Here is a 22,174-nt window from a genome sequence, read left to right as displayed (position 1 = left end):
AGCAGCATTTCTTTGAATATCTACTTCGAAATGTTCTTCAACACGTTTAGATACAGTGTTGAAAACTCTTTTGTTTGGATTCCCATAACCAAGAAATATACCAGGAACAGCCTTAGGATTAAATTTTCCTCCAGTATCTAGTATCATGATTGAACACGGTGCACCAAAGGGTTCGAAATGTTTAATGTTAGGCTTCCTTTTATGTAGCAATTCATAGCAAGTCTTTCCATGCCTCTTGACTACTAACAATCGGTTCATTGTATAACATGCTGTAGCAACAGCTTCACTCCAGAAGTTAACTGGTAAACTTGAGTCGGCTAACATTGTTCGCGTAATTTCAATTAACGTTCTGTTACGTCTTTCAACAACACCATTTGATTGCGGAGTATAAGCTGGACTGAACTGTTGTTGAATGCCTTTCTCGTTGCAGAAACTCTCCATCTGCTGATTCTTGAATTCAGTACCATTATCTATTCGAGTCTTCCTAACCTTTAACTTGTACAGAGATTCCAGCTTCAAAATCAACAACTTTATCTTTTTAAACGTGTCAGACTTCTTCTTTAACATCACTACCCAAGAGTATCGTGAGTATTCATCAGTCACTACCAAACAATATGAATCTCCAGAGATGCTTGTTCGATTAATCAGACCAAAAAGATCCATATGTAACAACTCTAGAGGAACAACAATTGAATGATGTTTCTTTGTTGCATGTGACTTTTTAGTCTGTTTGCCTTTCTTACATGGAAGACATCCTTCAGGAATTTGAAAACTCTTAACATTTACTTCCTCAACCAGATTATTATGAACAAGATTGTTCATCTTTCTCAAGCTCAAATGACCCATACGCTTGTGCCATGAAATTGACTCTTGTTCTGTAGCTTTGGATATGAAAGCTTGATGACCTGTTGCAGCTTTAACATGGACTGTGGACATATCCAAAATATACAAATCTTTATTTCTGGGAGCTGTCATAAGAATCATATCTTCCGGTATTACGTACTCTTTCTTCAAAATGTAGAATCTTTGATCATCAAAAGCAACCTTATGCTTTTTATCAGCTACTTGAGAAACTGACAACAGATTATTTGACATCTGCTTCACAAAATTTACTTTATCAAAACTAACATTAGCATTAGAAATCACACCCTGAACTGTAATAAAACCTCCTTCATCTCCTGCAAAAGAAACAGATCCTCCATTTACTAACTTGACGTTAGAAAGTAAGGACATGTTTCCTGTCATGTGCCGGGATGCCCCACTATCAATAATCCAGGTATTTCTACTCGGATCATAGGCGACCTACACAACAAGAAAAGAAGTTAGTTTGAGATGGACACCCATGCCTGAATGGCAGTGGGTTTCCCATCGACACCAATAACTTGCACATCCATCCATTGACCCTTTGATCCTGATGGATCTTTGGACTTGTCAACAACCTTTGTCTCGGTTTTAGGTTTCCAAATGATACGTTTACCAACAGATTTCTTATAATAGTCATTCGTTTGAAAATTTGTGTTCATCTTTGACTGTACCCTTGGGGATGAATTAACAACAGAATTTGACTTTGGTCTATAAAAACTTTTTGGACTATTACTTGAAGTACCTTTGGAACTGGTACTAGAAGCATAGTGTTTAGTTTTTGTATCAGTGTCAGATTTTCTGTTTGGTGTTTTCCAACCCTGTTGACAGTTAACAGCACAATGACCTTTTTTCCCACATTTATTACAGTTTTGAGTTCCTTGAGTAGGTGCGTTTGAACTCAGATTCTTATTGGGCAAAGACTGTTTCTTGGGTGACATAGGATTCTCAACTTGATGTTTCAAGCCCGGTCGACGGTTAGGGTGCACATATTTAGGCACATTGTTAGTATTAGGGCTCCTCTTATTAAATAGTTCTTCAGGTGCTTGTGTAAGAACATATTCTTTATCTAGGTTGAGTCCCTGCTGATACTTAACAGGTGTCTGAAATGTTTTCTTTCCATTAGAGTTCCTAGAGTTTACTTGTTTTCTAGGTGTGGGTCCTCTGCTTTCACTAGCCTTACTAGCATTCAATGGATTTTTCAGGATAGTGATAGGTTTGGATTTTGGTGTTACAATCTCAGAAACTTTTTCATTCTCTGAGTCAGATTTACTGTCCTCCACTAAGCCTTCAACAACAGGCTTAGTACTGGCTGATTTTTCATTCTCTACAGGCTGAACACTTAGGATTTCACTAAGGCAAGAATCAGAAGGTTTATTAATGTACTCATTCTTAAGAGGAGGAGGACACTCTTTATAACGTAAACCCTTTTTACCATCATTCTTGTTGTAGACAGTATAGTCAATGACATATGACATTCGCTGCCAAGTGTCATTTCTAGCCTTTTCTGACTCATACTTAATCTCAAACTCTTCCTTTTCTCTCTTAGCACATTCAAGTTGATTTAAGTACATCATTATAGCCTTTTCACAATCAGCATAATAAGACAAAAGTTCGCTCAATTCTTGCTTCCATCTTGCAGACGTAACACATGCATTCATTCGCAGTACCAACACAACCAGCTTTCTCTCTCTCTTGTTTCTCACTTTCAGTTTCTTCTTCGGTCTTAGGCATTCTAACAACATTAGCATGATTTTCATCATCAGCAAATACTGTCCAAAGGTACAGTCAAAGATGAACACAAATTTTCAAACGAATGACTATTATAAGAAATCTGTTGGTAAACGTATCATTTGGAAACCTAAAACCGAGACAAAGGTTGTTGACAAGTCCAAAGATCCATCAGGATCAAAGGGTCAATGGATGGATGTGCAAGTTATTGGCCTGGCACATTAACTTTTGTCTTATTATGCTGATTGTGAAATGGATTGTGAAAACCAGTTTTCTGTGGCCTGGTACATGTTCTTTTGAAGTGTCCTAACTCATTGCAATTAAAACATCTCACTTTTGACATATCAAAACCTAACTTAGTATCTCTAGTAACACCTAAGCTCCGTTGACCTGTCATTTTCAGAAACTTCTTTGCTCTTCTAATCACACTACCCATAGCCCAGAGGATATCCATCTTTTCAAGTTAATCCTCGTCAATCTGCTCATAATCTTCTGCTTCTAAATGAGCATTACCAATTTGACCACCAACCATTTCATTATAAGAATTAACTACCAAAGCAACTAAAGCCATATCTTCCTCTACAACTGCAAGGGGCCTAGTTCTTAGATTCTCAGTGTTGAGAACTACAATTTTTGGTTCCTGTCTAATAGTGGACTGACCTGTACTAATAGGCTTATTTACTTGGGTTTGAAACGTCACATTTTTAGCAGGTTGTGATCTTTTTACAGCACTATCACTAGAAACAAAAGCTGTTTGCAAGGGAACATGAACATTACTCAATCCAGAAGCACCAGCTTTGCAGATTATAGGACTCTGCTGACCCTCAAGGCGTTTCTTCTTGGTTTCCATATCCAAGTCCTTTACCATCAACTTTGATGTGAATTTATCTAGGGTAAGTGATTCACCAGCAGACAAAGCTCTGTCTTCTACCTGTTCAATAAACACATCCCACTTGTGTGGTAAACCATCTTTTAATTGTTTGATAGCTTTCTGTTCTGTAACTTCTACACTTAAGTTACCCAATTCAGAGACAAGATGACGATAACGAATGATTGTCTCCTCTAAAGTTTCATGACTTAGAGCAGCAAACCTTTTCCATTCACTTTTGATTACTTTAGCTTTCTTTTCACGATACGCCTTATTTCCTTCTACACCTATCCTTATGGCATTCCAAAGAGAATATGATGTTAAGTGCATCTGATATTGATGATAAATATCACCATCTAAACCCTGAGTCAATTGAGCATAACATCTACATTCTAAGGCATATGTTTCTTTTTCGGTCACGCTATAATCTTCATACTTTTTACTAGTACCATCAGTACCTAAAGGCTCTTTATATTCATGTTGTATCAAATCCCACATTCTAGGATCAAGGCCTCTAATGTAATTCATAAACCTAGACCTCCATCTAATGTAATCATTTGTATTATCAAGTCTAGGAGCACGATTGGCACTGCCTGATTCACTATCAGATAGTAAAATATTTTGAACGCCGGAAGTAATTGCCATTGCCTGATCAAACATCGTTAAAATTAATTAAGGTTTAATCTGATCCAACGTCAGTCGATTGAATGACAGTCGGTCGATGAACAATTACAGTCGGTCGACTGTCAAAGATTAATTGGTCGAAGTTCTGTTTATATTAAGTCAATTGGTATTACTTTTCTCAATCGGTCGACGTTCATTCAATCGGTCGATTTAGAATTTCCGTCGGTCGGTTTAGGGTTTAACTCGGTCGGTTTAGAACTAAAGTAGGTCGGTTTAGGACAATCGGTCGAACTAATTACAATCGGTCGAAATAAACTACAACCGGTCGATTTGTATCATAACTCGGTCGATTGACACGTAAGTCGGTCGACAGTCATTTCTGTCAGGTCTAGAATCCAAAAATCAGGTTTTTTGACTTCTAAACGATTTCAAGCTCAATTTACGAACTAAAAACACTGACCAACACCTTAAACAACTTAGAATGACTTCTGTAAACACTCTAAAGCAATTAAAACCAAAAGTTTAACGTAAAAGTATGCAAAATTCAATCCAAAACCAAATTTTTGACCCAAAAATATAACAAGAACTCGTTTAAAACAATTGATTCAGCAAGCCATGGCTCTGATACCACTTTGTAGACGCTGAAAAGGGACCTTAGAATCAACCTAACACGATCTAGAGGCGGAATAACACTAGAACGAGCTTAAACGAATATCTATGGGTTTTCGGGTTCGTACGAGTCAAACCAAGATTAGATCTTGATAAACACGAAGTCTAGACTGACATTCTGTGGTATTTGGACATGAAAGTTTAAGAGAGACCGGACCTGGAACTGTTTGTGTGTGTAAAATTAATTAAGTGATTAACCAAATTAGTGGAGATTAACTTGGCTTAAATATCCCAGATCTTATGTCGGTCGACTGTGGTTGACAGTCGGTCGACTGACTATGTCAGTCGGCCGACTGTCGAGTAACATTACACATTACATTTAAACGTTTACATATATATAAAGTAGCAATCGACAATCAACGTTTAACAATATTACAGGTTACTACATGATCGAATAATACATTAACGTTCATGGAACTAGGGATTACAAATTATGTACTAACAGATCATGGTATATGGCGCGTCATTTTTATTGAATGTTTCTTTGTTTACTTAGCTTCTAAGAATTCACAAACATCATGTTTATTCATTTGTTGGTTCTCTGAATTACGTTTCTCAGGGAGTATTCATATCATCACAGGGCCTAATTATTCCGGAAAAAGCATTTATATAAAGCAGGTTGTTTCAATTTTCTGTATGTTTAGAAAATATTCTTTTCATAAACTTGCACATAGAGTCCAACAAAGTGTCAGGAACATTCTCAGTCTTGTGTATGTAAAATTATTCGAAAGCACCAGATTGATTCAATGTCATTCAACATTGCAGGTAGCACTGATTGTTTTTCTTGCCCACATTGGAAGTTTTGTACCCGCAGATGCTGCGATAGTGGGTTTAACTGATAGGTTAGCTTTAACCCCCTTCTAATATACAATCATAATGATCTTCGGATTGCTTATATTTTTACCATATTTATCAATGATTAACTGATAGGTTAGCTTTAACCCTTCTAATATGCACTCTTATGATCTTGATTTGATTTGCTTTACTAATATATCCTCCGTATTTTCCAATGATTAATGACAAGTACAGAATTTTTTGCGCTATGGGAAGCAAGCTTATGACAGCTGAACAATCGACATTTATGATTGATCTGCACCAAGTTGGAATGATGCTAAGGTATATTTTGGTGTAACTAAGTGAATTCTTAGTTAATTTGTTGAAATTTCTGATGATATAATTATAGTTAATTTATTATTGATATTCATAATGATTATTATAATATTTTAAGGCATGCTACTTCTCGATCATTATGTTTGCTGGATGAATTTGGCAAGGGGACTCTAACTGAAGGTTAGTTTAAAAATGTAAAAGATGTTATATTTATAGGTATTATGTTTTTATGATTTGCTAAGCATTCCCCTCTTCCCTTGTTTATATATAGATGGTGTTGGACTCCTTGGTGGAACAATTGAACATTTTATCGCATTGTATTCTCCTCCAAAGGTTTGGGTTTGTTTCTCTTACCATGGCTGAAAATCATTAAAAAGTAAACTTGATGTATATTTGAAACAGCTTAAAATGTTGCCTTTTTAAAAAACTTGCAAGATGAATGAGCAGACACAATTGCCCGTCGAAAGTTCCTTAAAAAGTAAGCTTGATGTGTATTTAAAACAAATAGCTTAAAAACTTGCCATTTTGAAAAACTTGTTCACTTTCTGAGCAGACAATTACCGTTTTAATAACACTCCCTTCTTAAAGTATAAAGTAGCTTTTTATTTTAAGTTTAAATACGCTGAACATAAAAATTTATGACTAAGAATTGGAGAGGTGCGCCAGCCAAGGTAGTAGTGCAACACCAAGGCGACGCTCAAAGACCCCAATAGCAAGCTATTGTGATAGGCCTTTCCCCAAAAAAAATTAAATTAACATCGAGTGGGCCGATGGCCCACATATCAGATATTAAACTGATAAGAACAGATACTACACTTGATCTTAGCCAAAAGGCCGAGAAAGGTATGCTTATTCCTTTGTTGGGCCGCTGCTTTTATAGCCACCCCTTCACCTCTATGTATTTCAATCAACCGATGTGGGATTCATTGCCTTCCAAAATTTCCTTTTAAAAAAGTAAAAGTGATCTCAACTCTCAATCACCCATCACCTGCTACTTTCCTGAATCTCCGTTGGTTGTCAAAAGTCTATACATTACATATATACTTCAACTAGTGCCTAGAGATAAAAATCTTCTAATGTTAATAAATAAGATAAATAAGATTTAGATTATTTTTTTGGATATAGATGGGTGCATATTGTGAAGTATCTACAACTTCCGAGGTTAAACTCAGTGAGGTTGTTGACTAACCCCCAAACTCGTAAACTTACGCTGCAGGTTCTAATTTGCACTCACATGACCCAGATATTTGTTGATAGTGATTTATCTCAGGTAACAAGTTAACAACTTTAAAGCATGAAAGCTTTTCTAGTCATATCCATGCACTATGAGTTACTAATTATAATCGTTGATGAATATGAGTCGGATAAAGTCAGATACTACACAATGAGCATATTAAGACCCGACTAGAATACTAAAAACATTGATGAAATTGTATTTCTATATAGGTAAATCGACAAGGCCTTAACTAATATTCAAATTCCAAATCCTTGTTGAGTTATCTTGCACCACTACTAATATCATCTGTTATGTTGTATATATCAGGCTGGTTCCGGGACATGCACTTCTCAGCTATGGTGAGTTGGTATTAGCTATTCAATCCGAGTTAGAACTTAGAAGAAATTTTTTGTTAATGCCACTTTAATTCTCTTTTGCAGGACATTACTGTGCCCTTCTTGCCGGTATGTTCAACCATGTCATGTCACATCAAAAATAAAAATGCTGCTCATCATTTTATTAGTTTCTATTTCTACGCTTAAGATTAAGATACTTTGCCTATACATGTTTTGATGGTTTCCAGCCATATTCCAGCTTCACCTTCTAGATGCCGTAATCAAGATTTGTTTCTAGATATTCAAAGAAGGCAGCTTTGAACAACTCATACGGAAGTAGCAAAGTTGAATACGATGACGGCCGCCCACCTTCCTCGTTCACACCATTCCACCGCCATAGAATTTTTGCTATAAATAGAGATGCAAACTTTCATTGTAAATCATCCCAAATCACTCAGAGAAGTGTAATCACAACCTTGAGAGTGTGTGTGAGTTTGAGAGTTTTTTTTTTTTACAGGAGTTTTGTAATACTCTGTAAATCTATTCTTGTGAGTAATAGAGTTGTTTTTTCTCTCAAATTTGTATCTCCCAACGTCCAGGCGATCCTCTCTTCCTAACAAGTGGTATCAAGAGCTTGGTTAGAGACGTTGGTTGAGTTTTTGGGTCTTCTGAAGTTTTCTCAAAATTCAATTTTTAGTGTACCATTGGATTCGTCTCGTCGAACCGAGTCCAACGCAAAAAACGGCGACTTAAACGGAGTTATAACAAGCCCAGAAAACGCGGTCAAAGTTTGGTCAACTTGCCGGAATCTCGCCGGAGAAGACGACCGGTGCCGGAATTTTCGCCGGAGAAGACGATCACTGTAGCAGTCCTGTAGCAATTCAATGTAGCAGCTGGCGGCACTGTAGCAAGTTCCTGTAGCAGTACTGTAGCAAGTTCCTGTAACAGTATTGTAGCAGTACTGAAATTTTACAATTTGATCCCTGAAATTTTCAGAATTTCATTTTTGGTCTCTGAAGTTTATAAAAATTATAATTTTGCCCCGTAAGTGAAATTTAAGCCGTGAAGTGTCTATTCCACCATTTTCAACCGTTCCGGACGTAACGATGATCTCTGGTTTCTACAATTCAACCCCGTTTGTGTTAAAAAATTATTTGTAAGGTGATAATGTCCACAGAAGAGTCAACATCATCTTCCGGAGCTATGATTATGCTCACAGCCACAAACTACACGCTGTGGAAACCTCGGATGGAAGATCTCCTCAGCTGTAAGGATTTGTTCGATCCTATTGAATTGAAGGGTATAAACCCTGATTCTGCCAAAGAGAAAGAGTGGAAGAAATCAAACCGAAAAACTATTGGTCAGATCCGTCAATGGATTGATCATAGTGTCTTCCACCATGTTGCACAAGAGACAGACGCATATGTCCTCTGGAAAAAGTTGGAGGACATGTATCAGGCCAAGACTGCTCGGAATAAAGCCCTGCTGATGAGGCGTTTAGTCAACATGAAGCTCAAAAGTGGAACTTCAGTTACCGAGCATACCAGTGAGTTCCAGAGCTTGGTCAACCAGTTATCTTCTGTAGAGATGCCGCTTGGCGATGAAGTTCAGGCGCTACTGCTACTTAGTTCCCTTCCCGATAGTTGGGAAACGCTGGTAGTAACACTCAGCAACTCAGCCCCGAATGGCAAACTTACCATGTCAATGGTCAAGGATGCCCTATTCAGTGAAGAGGCAAGGAGAAAGGACATGGGCACAGATCAGACCCATGCCTTTGTCACAGAGAATCGGGGGAGACAGCGAATGAGTAGCAAAAATAAATGTAGAGGCAGAAGCAAGAGCAGGGGCAGGTCAGCTGATGGCAGAAAACCAACATATAAATGCCATCATTGTGGATTAGAGGGACATATGAAGAAGAACTGCTATAGATTGAAAGAGGAACAAGGTCAAAGCAGTTCACAGCCGAAGAATAAGGGTGGAGAAACATTAGTGACTATCTCTGGTGAAGTCGCTTATTGTTCAACCCATGATGAGACATGCCTTCACGTCTCACGAGAAGAAACAGAATGGGTGGTAGATACTGCAGCTTCCTACCACGTGACTCCATACAAGGAATACTTCACAACATACAAAGCTGGTGACTTTGGAGTTGTGAAGATGGGAAATTCCAGTTCCGCTGAGATTGTCGGAATTGGAGATGTCAGGATAAAGACAAGTTCCGGGAGCACAAGCACTCTAAAGGATGTCCGCCATGTGCCAGATCTTCGGCTGAATTTACTTTCTGGGATAGCTCTCGACAAACAGGGCTATGATAGTCATTTCAGTAAAGGCACATGAAAATTGTCAAGAGGCGCTATGATAGTCGCTCGAGGACACATTTGTGGCACACTGTACAAGACTCATGTGAAGATCTGCACAGACAGCATTAATGTTGCAGAAAAGGAGGCTTCACAAAATTTATGGCACCAGAGACTCGGTCACATGAGTGAGAAATGGTTGTCTACCCTAATAAAGAAGGAGCTTATCAATGTAGACAAGGACGCTGCACTAGATCCTTGCAATCATTGTTTGTTTAGTAAGCAGCATAGAGTCTCGTTTAATTCCTCTTCAACGAGAAAATCAGAGTTACTCTATCTGGTACACTCTGATGTTTGCGGTCCCTTGGAGGTTGAATCAATTGGCGGCAACCGATACTTTCTGATGTTTATCGATGATACTTCTCGAAAGGTGTGGGTATATTTCTTGCGGACGAAGGACCAGGTGTTGGATTACTTCAAACAGTTCCATGTCATGGTAGAACGTGAGACATGAAAGAAGTTAAAGTGTCTTCGATCCAACAATGGAGGTGAATACTCTTCCAGGCAGTTCGATGCCTATTGCAGATCATATGACATCCGACATGAGAAGACAGTTCCACGTACCCCTCAACACAATTGTATAGCAGAAAGAATGAACCAAACAATCATGGAACATGTTCGGAGCATGCTCGGTATGGCTAAGCTGCCAAAGCCATTCTGGGGAGAAGCAGTCAGAGCCGCATGTTACTTGATCAACCGATCTCCATCAGTACCACTGAATTTTGAAGTTCCGGATAAACTTTGGTCTGAAAAGGATCCATCATACTCTCACTTAAGAGTATTTGGATGTTTGGCATACGCACATGTATCCAAGGAGCTCAGGCAGAAGCTGGATGCAAGGACCACTCCATGCATATTCATAGGCTATGGAGATGAAGAATTTGGATACAGATTATGGGATCCAAAGGAGAAAAAGGTGATCAGAAGTAGGGACGTGGTGTTCCATGAAAGTCAGTCAATATAAGATATTGAAAAGCCCACAATATCTCAGAAGTCAAATGTTGCTGCTCAGGTGCCAGAGGCAACAACGGAATCATTCATGAGAAATGAATTTTCAGTGCAGGAAGAAATGCCAGAAGTAGAAGATAATGAGGAAAATGATGTTGCTGAGCAGGGGGAGCCACAACCCCATCTGTCAGACGTTCCAGGACCATCACAAGGCGAAGATGATGGTGGATCTCCTCAGTATATTCCAGAAGTTCGTAGATCTGAACGAGGTCGGATTCCATCGAGTAGATATCCGGAATCCGAGTACCTTCTACTTACTGAAGATGGAGAACCAGAGAGTTTTCATGAAGCAGTATCTCATAAGGACAAATAAAAATGGTTGCTCGCAATGCAGGATGAGATGGATTCTCTGCAGAAAAATCAAACTTATGAGATTGTAGAACTTCCACGCGGGAAGAAGGCACTGAAAAATAAATGGGTGTTCAAGCTGAAAAAGGATGGTAGTGGAAAAGTGGTGAAATACAAAGCATGACTTGTAGTCAAAGGATTCCAACAGAAGAAAGGGATTGATTTTGACGAGATATTTTCATCAGTAGTCAAGATGACTTCAATTAGAGTCATACTTGGATTGGTCGCAAGTATAAACTTGTAGCTTGAACAGATGGATGTAAAGACAGCTTTTCTTCATGGAGATTTACATGAAGAAATTTACATGGAGCAGCCAGAAGGTTTTGAGGTTTCAGGAGATAACCTCGTACGCAAGCTGAAGAAAAGTTTGTACGGTTTAAAGCAGGCACCTAGGCAGTGGTACAAGAAGTTTGACTCATGCATGGTGAGTCACGGGTACAAGAAAACTGCAGCAGATGAGTGTGTCTACATTCAGAAGTTTTCAGAAAAAGATTTCATTGCTCTTCTACTATATGTAGACGATATTTTGATCGTAGGGAAAGACGCAACGAAGATCAACCAGCTGAAGAAAGAACTCTCTAAGTCTTTTGACATGAAAGACTTAGGACAGGCTCAACAGATTTTGGGAATGCAAATAACCCGAGACAGAAAGAATAAAAGGTTATGGCTATCTCAGGAGAAGTATATTGAACGAGTGCTTTCACGTTTCAATATGAACAATGCCAAACCTGTTAGCATTCCATTAGCCAACCATTTCAAGTTAAGCAAGAGTTCTTGTCCCTCATCCAAGGAAGAGATCGGGGAGATGTCTTCAGTACCATATTCTTCAGCAGTTGGAAGTTTGATGTATGCGATGGTGTATACAAGGCCCGATATTGCTCATACAGTGGGAACAGTGAGTCGTTTTCTCTCCAACCCCGGGAAAGAGCATTGGAATGCAGTAAAATGGATTCTCAGATATCTTAAAGGTACAAAGAATCTATGTCTTTGTTACGGGGGAGCTGATCCAATCTTGGAAGGCTATACAGATGCGGATATGGCCGGAGATCCTGATAGTAGGAAATCTACTTCAGGATTCATTTACACTTTTGCAGGGGGAGCTGTTTCATGGCAGTCAAGACTACAGAAGTGTGTTGCATTATCCACAACTGAAGCAGAGTATATTACTGCCGCAGAAGCTGGAAAAGAAATGTTGTGGTTAAAGCGTTATCTTCAAAAATTTGGAATCAAGCAAAAGGAGTACAAGGTACATTGTGACAGTCAGAGTGCTCTAGATTTGAGCAAGAACTCCATGTACCATTCCCGTACAAAACATATTGATATTCGCTATCATTGGATACGCGAGGTAATTGATCGACAACTATTGAGACTAGTAAAGATCCATACAAAGGAGAATCCTGCGGATATGTTGACAAAGGTGGTGACTCGAGAGAAATTGGAGTTATGCAGAGACATAACTGGAATGTTCGTGGATTCGGCTGGAGGGGGAGAATTGATGGTTTCCAGCCATATTCCAGCTTCACCTTCTAGATGCCGTAATCAAGATTTGTTTCTAGATATTCAAAGAAGGCAGCTTTGAACAACTCATACGGAAGTAGCAAAGTTGAATACGATGACGGCCGCCCACCTTCCTCGTTCACACCATTCCACCGCCATAGAATTTTTGCTACAAATAGAGATGCAAACTTTCATTGTAAATCATCCCAAATCACTCAGAGAAGTGTAATCACAACCTTGAGAGTGTGTGTGAGTTTGAGAGTTTTTTTTTATAAGAGTTTTGTAATACTCTGTAAATCTATTCTTGTGAGTAATAGAGTTGTTTTTTTTCTCAAATTTGTATCTCCCAATGTCCAGGCGATCCTCTCTTCCTAACATGTTTAGCATCTAAAGAAATTAAATGTATCATGTCTTATAGAAAAGCAAAACTACAAGTGTACTAAGACTTGTGTAATACCACTATACCAGCAGAACCTGCCCATTCTTAATTTATTAATTTATTTTTATAATATATTATTATAGGCTGTCAGTATTTTATTGTAGGTGTTCCTCAAGAGGTTATTAGGAGATCTGCATCAATATTGGATCATACCATCAAAGGCATTAATATTGACCGAGTTTGTAATGAAATGATAACAGCTCAAGATGACCACTATAAGGTGCTGTATTCACTAAGGTTATGTGTTCCATTCAATTGGTGATTATTTGTAATTTGTATTTTCATATAAACTATAACCATAACCATATATATGAATTGATTGGCAGAATTCTGTGGAGAAGATGTTATCTTTCGATACTGTTAATGGTGACCTGGCCCTCTTTTTTCAAGATCTTTTCCCTGGACCACCTTAAACTCTGCATGTGGAAAACAAAGTTAGTTGCAATGTACTGTAGCAAATTTTTGATTTTGCCTTCTAACTATCTTCTACTTTAGGTGAATGTTACGGGGAATTTTAGTTTTGAAACCATATCATTCTCAATCTCAACATATATGTGGTTTGTATTTTTAAACACGCAACATATAACATATGAGGATACAAATTTTGAATCTTTCCTACCGTTATTTCTAGAAGCAATTTCAGTGGCTAAAAACTTTACGTGGTATTTTGGTCATAAAAGTTAGTAGCAAGAATCAACCATTTTGTTACTGTAAGTATATGAAGTAACAATTGAGTACGTATTGAAATATTAAATTCGTTCTTTATAATGTAAAATTTATTATTTAATAGGTATAGATGTGTGATTTTGTATATACATATGTGACTAAATCTCTTCCTTTTTTTAACCAAACGTGGTTAATTTTTTCAATTTCTTTTTAAAAATTTACAATTTATTTACAATATTTTATTATTAGCCACTCCCTTCACCTTTGTATTTTTAAGTCATCCGATGTGGGATTCATTGCCTTTTTAAAATTCCCTTTCAGAAAACATAAAACTGATGTCAACTCTCAATCACCCATCACCTGCTAATTCCCTAAAGGCCTAAATCTCCCTGCAGGTTGTCAAAGTCCATACATTTATACTTCAATTAGTGTGAAGAATTAAAAATCTTTTAAATATATAATTCCAATTTTCCAGCTGCATTGATGTTGATGCTACTTTGATTGCAAACTTCTTGATTCTTGTAAATTTTTAAACTTATATATATATATATATATATATATATATATATATATATATATATATATATATATATATATATATATATATATATATATATATAGTAGAGAGATCAAATGAGAACCATTTTTAGAATGAGAACTCTGAGAACTAAGTTAGTCGAGCAAAAATTGGGACGCGGCCGAACAAAAATTGTTCTAGTCGAACAATTTTTATTTTTTGTCTTTTAGATGCATTGTTTGCTTGGTTCTACATTTTATGTAGAACATGATGTAGAACAGCATGTAGAACATGCTGTTCTACACTTGTTCTACATCAATTTTCATCAAATTAAGTTAGGGTTTAGATTTAGGGTTTTAGGGTTTAGGGTTTAGATTTAGGGTTTAGAATGAGTTTTTTACACGAACGGTTTAGGGTTTAGGGTTTTCGGGTTTACTCAGTAAACCCTCAACCCTAAACCCTCAACCCTAAACTCTAAATCGGGCTAAATCAAAAAAAAAAAAAAAAAGTTGATTTTGAAAAAACGGGTGAAATTGGAACATAAAGGTGAAATTTGAACAAAAAATGTGTGATTCGAACAAAAATGCTTCAATTCGAACTAATTTTTGTTCTACAATTTTGTAGAACCGAACAAAATAATTGTAGAACCGAACAAAAACAGGAAATTCGAACAAATTTTGTGAAATTCGAACAATTTTAGGTTCTACATTTTTGTAGAACATGGAGGAATTCGAACAAAAATTAAGAAATTAGAACAAAAATATGTAGAACAGAAATGTAGAACGAAAATTGATTTTGTGCTTTTGATTTTTTGTTCGACTTCATTCAAAATTGTTCGGCCGCGTCACTTTTTTGCTCTAATTTGAGTTCTCAGGTTCTCACAATAGAATAGTTCTTAGTGGATCCCTCCATATATATATATATATATGTGTGTGTGTGTGTGTGTGTGTGTGTGTGTATGTGTGCGCGTGCGCGTGTGTGCGCGTATGTATTTGAGCTTTACCTGTACATATCGCTAGAAGCAAAGGAAAAAAAAAATGATCTGGTGTTATATTTTCAAAATCCCATATAAGTTGAGCTTTTACAAATGTACTAGAGGTTTGAAATCAAATGTGAAACATAAACTTCTTACGGAGAACAAATGTAGTGTAGCATAACATATACTTAACTTGTATATAGTACAGTTCCTTTAAAATTCAATGTCTTTATTTGGAGATTATTGAAACGAAGGATCCCCGTACGTTTTGAATTATACAACAGAGGAATTGATCTATCCGGTGCCCAATTTTTATGATGATGACATTGAGACAGTACATCATTCCCTATTCTTTTGCAAGGATGCATTGGAGGTTTAACAAAAACTTAAGAAAAAAAGTATTTGATTAATGAACTTAAGCTTAGCAGAAACTTGTACTGGAAACTGGCCCCATTACATTAACAGAGACGGGATCGTTCTTTTGGCAAGCGGTTGAATGGACATGTGCATATTTGATTTGGAAGAACCGAAACCAAAAAGTATTCAAAAATAGAAGTTGGACAACTGCGATTACTCATTCAACTAAAAAACTTCTAGTGGATTCAAGACGATACAAAAAGCATAAAATCGAGTGGCTACAATGGAAATCAAATCTGGGTGGGTCAATAGTACAACCGTGTTTTGGTTCTCATTCGTCACTCCAGATGTGCACGGGTCTGTAATTTAGTAAAATTCTTGGTCTGTTTCTTTGTCATGTTTGGGTCCAGATTGTCACCTCTTCAATCTAACCCAGTCGTGTTCTTTGCTCTGTAGTTTTAAGCTGCTGGATGTCAATGTGCAGCTTTTGCGAACAATACAAAAATATAATTGATCAAAGTTGATGCTTCACCACTGAGCAACTGATTTGGAGAATTTAATGAAATATTCTCCTGCCAAAAATCGTAAGTGTTGTTTTGTTGGTCTATGTTTCAGATTTAGGTCACGTTTAGTTGATCTTACCTTTTGAGGTTAGACTCCTAAGAGGTTTTGGACAACTGTGGCTTTGTTCCTTGGTGGTTCATTTCTATTTGGTGGTGGTTTGTATCTTTCTTATGTACATGTTGCTCCTCAACAAGCTCGGATAAATGCTCGAAACGATTATGTAAAGAATAGATTTAAAAAAATATGGGTATGACAAGTTCACCAGAATTGAGCCAACTAAAACCTGGAAGTTCACTTTATGTATGGTTTCAGAATATTTTCGTCATAAACTTGCATATACAGTCCTACAAAGCCTCATGAACATTCTCAGTCTTATGTGCGTAAAATTATTCGAAAGCACCAGTCACCAGATTCACTGTCATTCAACATTGCAGGTAGCACTGATTGTTTTTCTTGCCCACATTGGAAGTTCTGTACCAGCACATTCCGCGACAGTGAGTTTAACTGATAGGTTAGATTCAACCCTTTTAATATACAGTCATAATTATCTTGAATTGCTTTACTAATATATACTCGGTATTTGTCAATGATTAATGACAAGTACAAAATTTTCAGCGCTATGGGAAGCAAGCTTATGACAGCTGAACAATCAACATTTATGATTGATCTGCACCAAGTTAAGTGAATTCTTAGCAGTCCACAACGATGAAATGCAAGGAACTGTAACCATTCGTTAATTTATTGATATTCATAATCATATTAATATATTTCAAGGCATCCTACTTCAAGATCATTATGTTTGCTGGATGAATTTGGCAAGGGTACTCTAACTGAAGGTTGGTTTATAAATGTAAACATGTCAATCATTATGTATTTGTAAATTTTTCCTTCTCTTTTAGATGATGTTGGACTCCTTGGTGGAACAATTGAACATTTTATCTCAATGTATCCTCCAAAGGTTTAAAAATAACTTATTGGGTGTATATTGAGACAAACTATATGTGCCATTATGAAAGACTTAATAAAACCTTTAAGCAAACACTTATGAAAATAATATATAAATTTTACAGTAATAATGTTGAAGATGAAAAATTATGACTTAGAATTGGAGGGGTGCGCCAACCAAGGTGGTAGTGCAAGACCAAGGCGACACTCAAAGACCCCCCCATAAAAATAAGATTAATATCGCGTGAGCCAATAGCCCACATATCAGATATTAAACTGATAAGAACAGATACTACACTTGATCTTAGCCAAAAGGCCGAGAAAGGTATGGTTACTCCTCTCTTGGGCCTCTTGTTCTATAGCCACTCCATTCACCTTTGTATATTTCAGTCCTCCGATGTGGGATTGATTGCCTTTTGTAAAATTTCCTTTCAAAAAAAGTAAAACTGATCTCAACTCTCATTTACCCATCACCTGCTAATTCCCTGAATTCCTGTAGGTTGTCCAAGTCCATACACTTGCATTGCACCTACACTTCAACTAGTGCGCTGAAATCAAAATCTTCTAATGTTAATAAATAAGATTTAGATATAGATGGTTGCATATTATGAAGTAATCCACAACTTTCAAGTTTAAACTCGGTGAGTTTGTTGACCAACTGTAAACTCGTAAACATACGCTGCAGGTTCTAATTTGCACCCACTTGACCCAGATATTTGTTGATAAATATATAATTTCAGGTAACAAATTAACAACTTTAAAGCATGAAAGCTTCTAGTCATATCCAAGTACTATGAGTTACTAATTATAATTATTGATGAATATCAGTCGGATAAAGTCAAATATTACACGGTGAGCATACTAAGACCCGACGACAATAGTGAAAACATTGATGAAATTGTATATCTATATAGGTAAAGATAGGCCTAAAAGTAGTATTCGAATTCAAATTTTTAGTCCATTTTAAGTTTTCTTGCACCACTACTAATGTCATCTGTCATCTTGTATATGTCAGGCTGGTTCCTGGACATGCACTTCTCAGCTATGGTGAGTTAGTATAATGGTATTAGCTATTCAATGTGAGTTAAAAAAAAAAAGTTTTTTTTTAATGTCACTTAAATTCTCTTTTTGCAGGACACCATTGTGCTGGTATGTTTCAACCATGTCACTTCAAAATATAAACTCTGTTTATCATTTTGTAGTTTCTACGATTAAGATTATGATACTTTGCCTAGACATGTTTACCACGTAAATAAATTAAATGCATCCTGTCTTATAGAAAACCAAAACTAGAAGTGTACTACAACTTGTCTAATACCAGCAGAACCTGCCCATTGTTAATTACTTTTTTAATTTATATATTGTTTTATAGGCCTTCAGTATTATCTTACCTTTCAGGTGTTCCTCAAGAAATTATTTGGATTATACTATCAAAGGCATTGATATCAACCGAGTTTGTAATAAAATGATAACAGCTCAAGATGACCACTATAAGGTGCTGTATTCATCATGATTATATATTATATATTGCATTCAATTGGAGACAATTTGTTTTTCACAATAATTTTAATTAAAACTGTGAAACAATTGGGAGAATGCTGTGGAGAAGATAGTAGCTTTTGATGCTGTTAATGGTGATCTGGCCCTCATTTTTAAGGATATTTTCCCTGGACCACCTTAAATTTTGTAAGTGTAAACCTAAGTTAGGCAATGTAGAAAATATTGATTATGCCTTCTAACTGTCTTCTTGTTTAGTTGAATGCTACTGAAAATGTTTGTTTTGGAACCATGTGATGCAAACATATTATGTGGTTTGTATCTTTAAACTCCCAACTTAGAACATGTGAATATCCAAGTTTTAAATATTTCCTAGCTTAATTACACCTTATCATCGTTATTTCTAGACGCAACCTTAATTATAACTTTTGATTTTCATTTTCTAGGGCAATTTTAGCGGTTAAAAACTTTTTGTGGATTGTTGGTCGTTGTGTTAGTACTTTTGCAACCGCACATGTACTTCATGGTTGTAATTAAGCCACAAATTCTATAGATATTAGATATGTCTTATAAGATATCGGTAAGAAATGTGTTTTAGAGGTTGGGACGAGTTCTACAGTTTTATTATGGGCATGCTATTTGGATGGCACATGAGTGTGGCATGGTCTGAAAGTGTTGTTTAGTTACATATTTACATATATGCATCCTAGATTTATACATTGATTAATTAATGCAAATTCATGGGTTTATTCTATGAAGAGTATGGCAACAATTAATTTAATTTTGAGTTATATTGATAACTACCCAAGATATACTTCGAAATTTAATTGGTTAAATAACATTATCAAAAGGTAAAAATGTTTATACAGACGGTGTGCAATGTTAAGTAAGTAAGATGGACTCGAAAATGCCTATTAGCGGGAGTGTTTTAGAGGATATGCAAGTGAACAATTGTGCAGGGTCAAATTTTTAGAGCATATGCAAGTGGACAATTGTGTAGGGTCAAATTCTTTGAAAGGACCCATGTATTATTATTTCATTAGGCCATAGCCTATCGATCGTCATAGAAGCCGCCATCGATCGCCACCCTGTGACAACCATAGGCAGCGAATCGCCACAGCTAGCGTTCGTGGAGCCTGCAATGATGCAGTAACGATGGAAGTGGGACCCAACTCAATTTCAAACGGTTCAATTTTGAGCCGTTTGAATTTATTTTTTTTTCTTTCTAAAATTCTACTTATTCCCGATATAAATATAACTCAAACACTCTCGTTTTTTATACAACTTCACTTTTACTCTCATATTTTAATCTCGTATTTCACTCTCATATTTCAGATATCACTCATTTTTTATACAATTTATCTTACAAACATGGTTTTTACCAACATTGTTATCTTCGATGTTAATGCCGGTGAGTTTTTTTCCGACGATGTGAAGCAACACTCCGGTGGAACTGTCCATACGTTGAATGTTGTTGTTAGCAACATTTATGTATCTACTTTGTTCGATTTTTAAAGACGGAACATTGATTGCGAGGTGTCCAAGTTTGCATATCGGGATGAAGACGAGGAGGTGTTCAAGTGGCTTGAGGACAATGATAAATGGGCCGAACTACTCGGAAAAGCAATAATAAACTCGACACATATCACGTTGTATACCAAAGATATTTGGGACGACATTCCTCACGAGACTGATCATAGTAAGAATGCATATTATACCGTTTGATCGAAGTTTAATTACTAGTATTTTAGTTTTTCTTTAATCGTAGTTTAAGTTATTTTATCGCATTCTATTTTTCTGTAATAGTAGTTTTATTTGTGTAATCGATTTTTAATTTATGTACTGTTTTTTTTTTTCAATGTAATGTTTTATTTTAATTAATGTAATGTTTATTTTTATTTATTGATATATTTTGTAACTAAAAAATAATTAAAAATGAGTAAAGTTAGATGGTGGAGTTTATTATAGGGATGTATTAGTGAAAGGAATATTAAAGTGTTTTTCTGATGTGACGCTGATGTGAAAAAGATAAGTTCAGTGAAAGAAGTGAACGATAAGGACTGTCCTTAATAAAAGTATCGAATGAAAAAATACATTAAAACAATTATGAACAACTTAAAGAAAAGTTGAAGAGAAACTCAAAGATTATTAAGAAATAAATATATGTACAAAATCCATTAATTGAAGATTACATAAGTTAACAGTTAAAGTTTCCAATATAGCTGAAAAGTAAATAGGCTAAATGGGCTGAACTGGTCAATAGTAGCACAAAGTCTATCCACTACCTACATCTATTACATACTAGTAAAATAACAATTGTATAACATCATTTTATAATTAAAACCTTACTTTAAAAAATAATCAAGAACACATGGCACATCCTAATGATATGATGCTTACATCATTATTTGTAATTAATTAATTAAAATAATTAAATATTTTTGTATTATTAATTAGTGATTAGAAAAAGAGATAAAAATTTAAAAAAACAATGCAGCTAAAAAAAGCTTTATGCGTGCCTTTTATCTGTTCAATTTAAGCCTTTAAACTAGACCTGGCAAACAAGACCCAAAGTCTAAAAAATGAGTTGATTGGGTTTACTTGAGACCCAAATGGGTCTAAACACAATATCAAAGATTACTCCAAGACCCAAATGGGTCCAATCACATTATAGAAAATTACTTAAGGACCCAAATGGGTCCAAATGGGTTTAATTCAAAAGATTTGATTTCAGAGTGCGAGTTCAAGGAGCGTTATTCGACGCGAATTTTTGACACTCGGTTTCGACGCCCGTTTTCGGCACGCGTTTTTAGCGCCCAGTTTTCGACCCCCGGTTTCGACGCCTGGTTTCCGCCCCCGTTTTTGGATTCGTTTTCGACGCCCGGTTTCGGCCCCCGTTTTTGGACCCCGTTTTCGACACCCAGTTTCGGCACCCCGTTTTCAGCCCCCATTTTCAGCGCGCGTGTTCGGCCCCCGGTTTCGACACCCGGTTTTGGCACCCTGTATCGGAGCCCTGTTTCGGCCCCCCTTTTTTGACCCCCGGTTTTCCGTCCCCGGTTTCGGCCCCAAGTTTTGGCCCCGTTTTCGGCGCCCGATTTCGGCACCTGGTTTCGGACCCGTTTTCGACGCCCGGTTTTGGCCCCAGGTTTCGGCCCCCCGTTTTTGTCCCCGTTTTCGGCGCCCGAATTTCTGCCCCCCGTTTTCTGTGATGACCCGGGAATTTCCGACCAAATTTAAACTTAATCTTTATATGAAAACGACATGATAAGCAAAGCTATTAAACCGAGTCTCAGAATTTTTGAACTGTTTACATAGATTCATTTAAACCCCTGACCATCCGCTACGATTCACGAACAATTAATTAATTATGTATATGTGAATATATATATATATATATATATATATATATAAATATATATATATATATATATATATATATATATATATATATATAAATAAGTTTGAAAACAAGTATATATAATAATGTGAAGTAATTTATAGAATGGTTAAGTTACTATAGGAATAAATATATATGTATGATTTCTGTATATAATTAATATTACACGTATATTGTAAATACATAAATTAT

General features: G+C 36.4%; 1 protein-coding gene, 1 non-coding gene and 2 pseudogenes across 2 annotated transcripts; 2 read left to right on the top strand and 2 right to left on the bottom strand.

Moving 5' to 3' along the window:
• LOC139888125 (DNA mismatch repair protein MSH5-like) overlaps window positions 1-13,476 on the top strand; it is a 46,799-nt pseudogene extending 33,323 nt beyond the window's left edge.
• LOC139895443 (U2 spliceosomal RNA) lies at window positions 6,516-6,710 on the bottom strand. Its single transcript, XR_011775890.1, has one exon. It is a non-coding gene; the product is annotated as a U2 spliceosomal RNA (small nuclear RNA).
• Window positions 13,477-15,862: 2,386 nt separating the features above from the next.
• Window positions 15,863-18,769, top strand: LOC139888124 (DNA mismatch repair protein MSH5-like). The gene is made up of 10 exons (XM_071871158.1): window positions 15,863-15,940; window positions 16,235-16,363; window positions 16,578-16,654; window positions 16,759-16,824; window positions 16,918-16,979; window positions 17,043-17,101; window positions 17,917-17,988; window positions 18,223-18,237; window positions 18,461-18,583; window positions 18,683-18,769. The coding sequence occupies exons 1-10, from the start codon at window positions 15,863-15,865 to the stop codon at window positions 18,767-18,769; spliced, it is 768 nt and encodes a 255-aa protein (XP_071727259.1).
• On the bottom strand, window positions 17,252-17,417 carry LOC139895460 (U2 spliceosomal RNA; annotated as a pseudogene).
• Window positions 18,770-22,174: the final 3,405 nt, after the last annotated feature.

Source organism: Rutidosis leptorrhynchoides, chromosome 2 (assembly GCF_046630445.1).
Source record: "Rutidosis leptorrhynchoides isolate AG116_Rl617_1_P2 chromosome 2, CSIRO_AGI_Rlap_v1, whole genome shotgun sequence".
Classification (NCBI taxonomy): Eukaryota; Viridiplantae; Streptophyta; class Magnoliopsida; order Asterales; family Asteraceae; genus Rutidosis; species Rutidosis leptorrhynchoides.
This window is presented reverse-complemented; position numbering and strand designations above follow the sequence as displayed.

Bases quoted from the DNA above. Each gene is read 5' to 3' on its own strand.
- LOC139888124 (XM_071871158.1), top strand. From the start codon at position 15,863: ATGGAAATCAAATCTGGGTGGGTCAATAGTACAACCGTGTTTTGGTTC. The intron at 16,655-16,758 runs GTTAGATTCAAC...CAAAATTTTCAG, and splicing joins ACAGTGAGTTTAACTGATAG to CGCTATGGGAAGCAAGCTTA. The intron at 16,980-17,042 runs GTTGGTTTATAA...CTTCTCTTTTAG, and splicing joins CAAGGGTACTCTAACTGAAG to ATGATGTTGGACTCCTTGGT.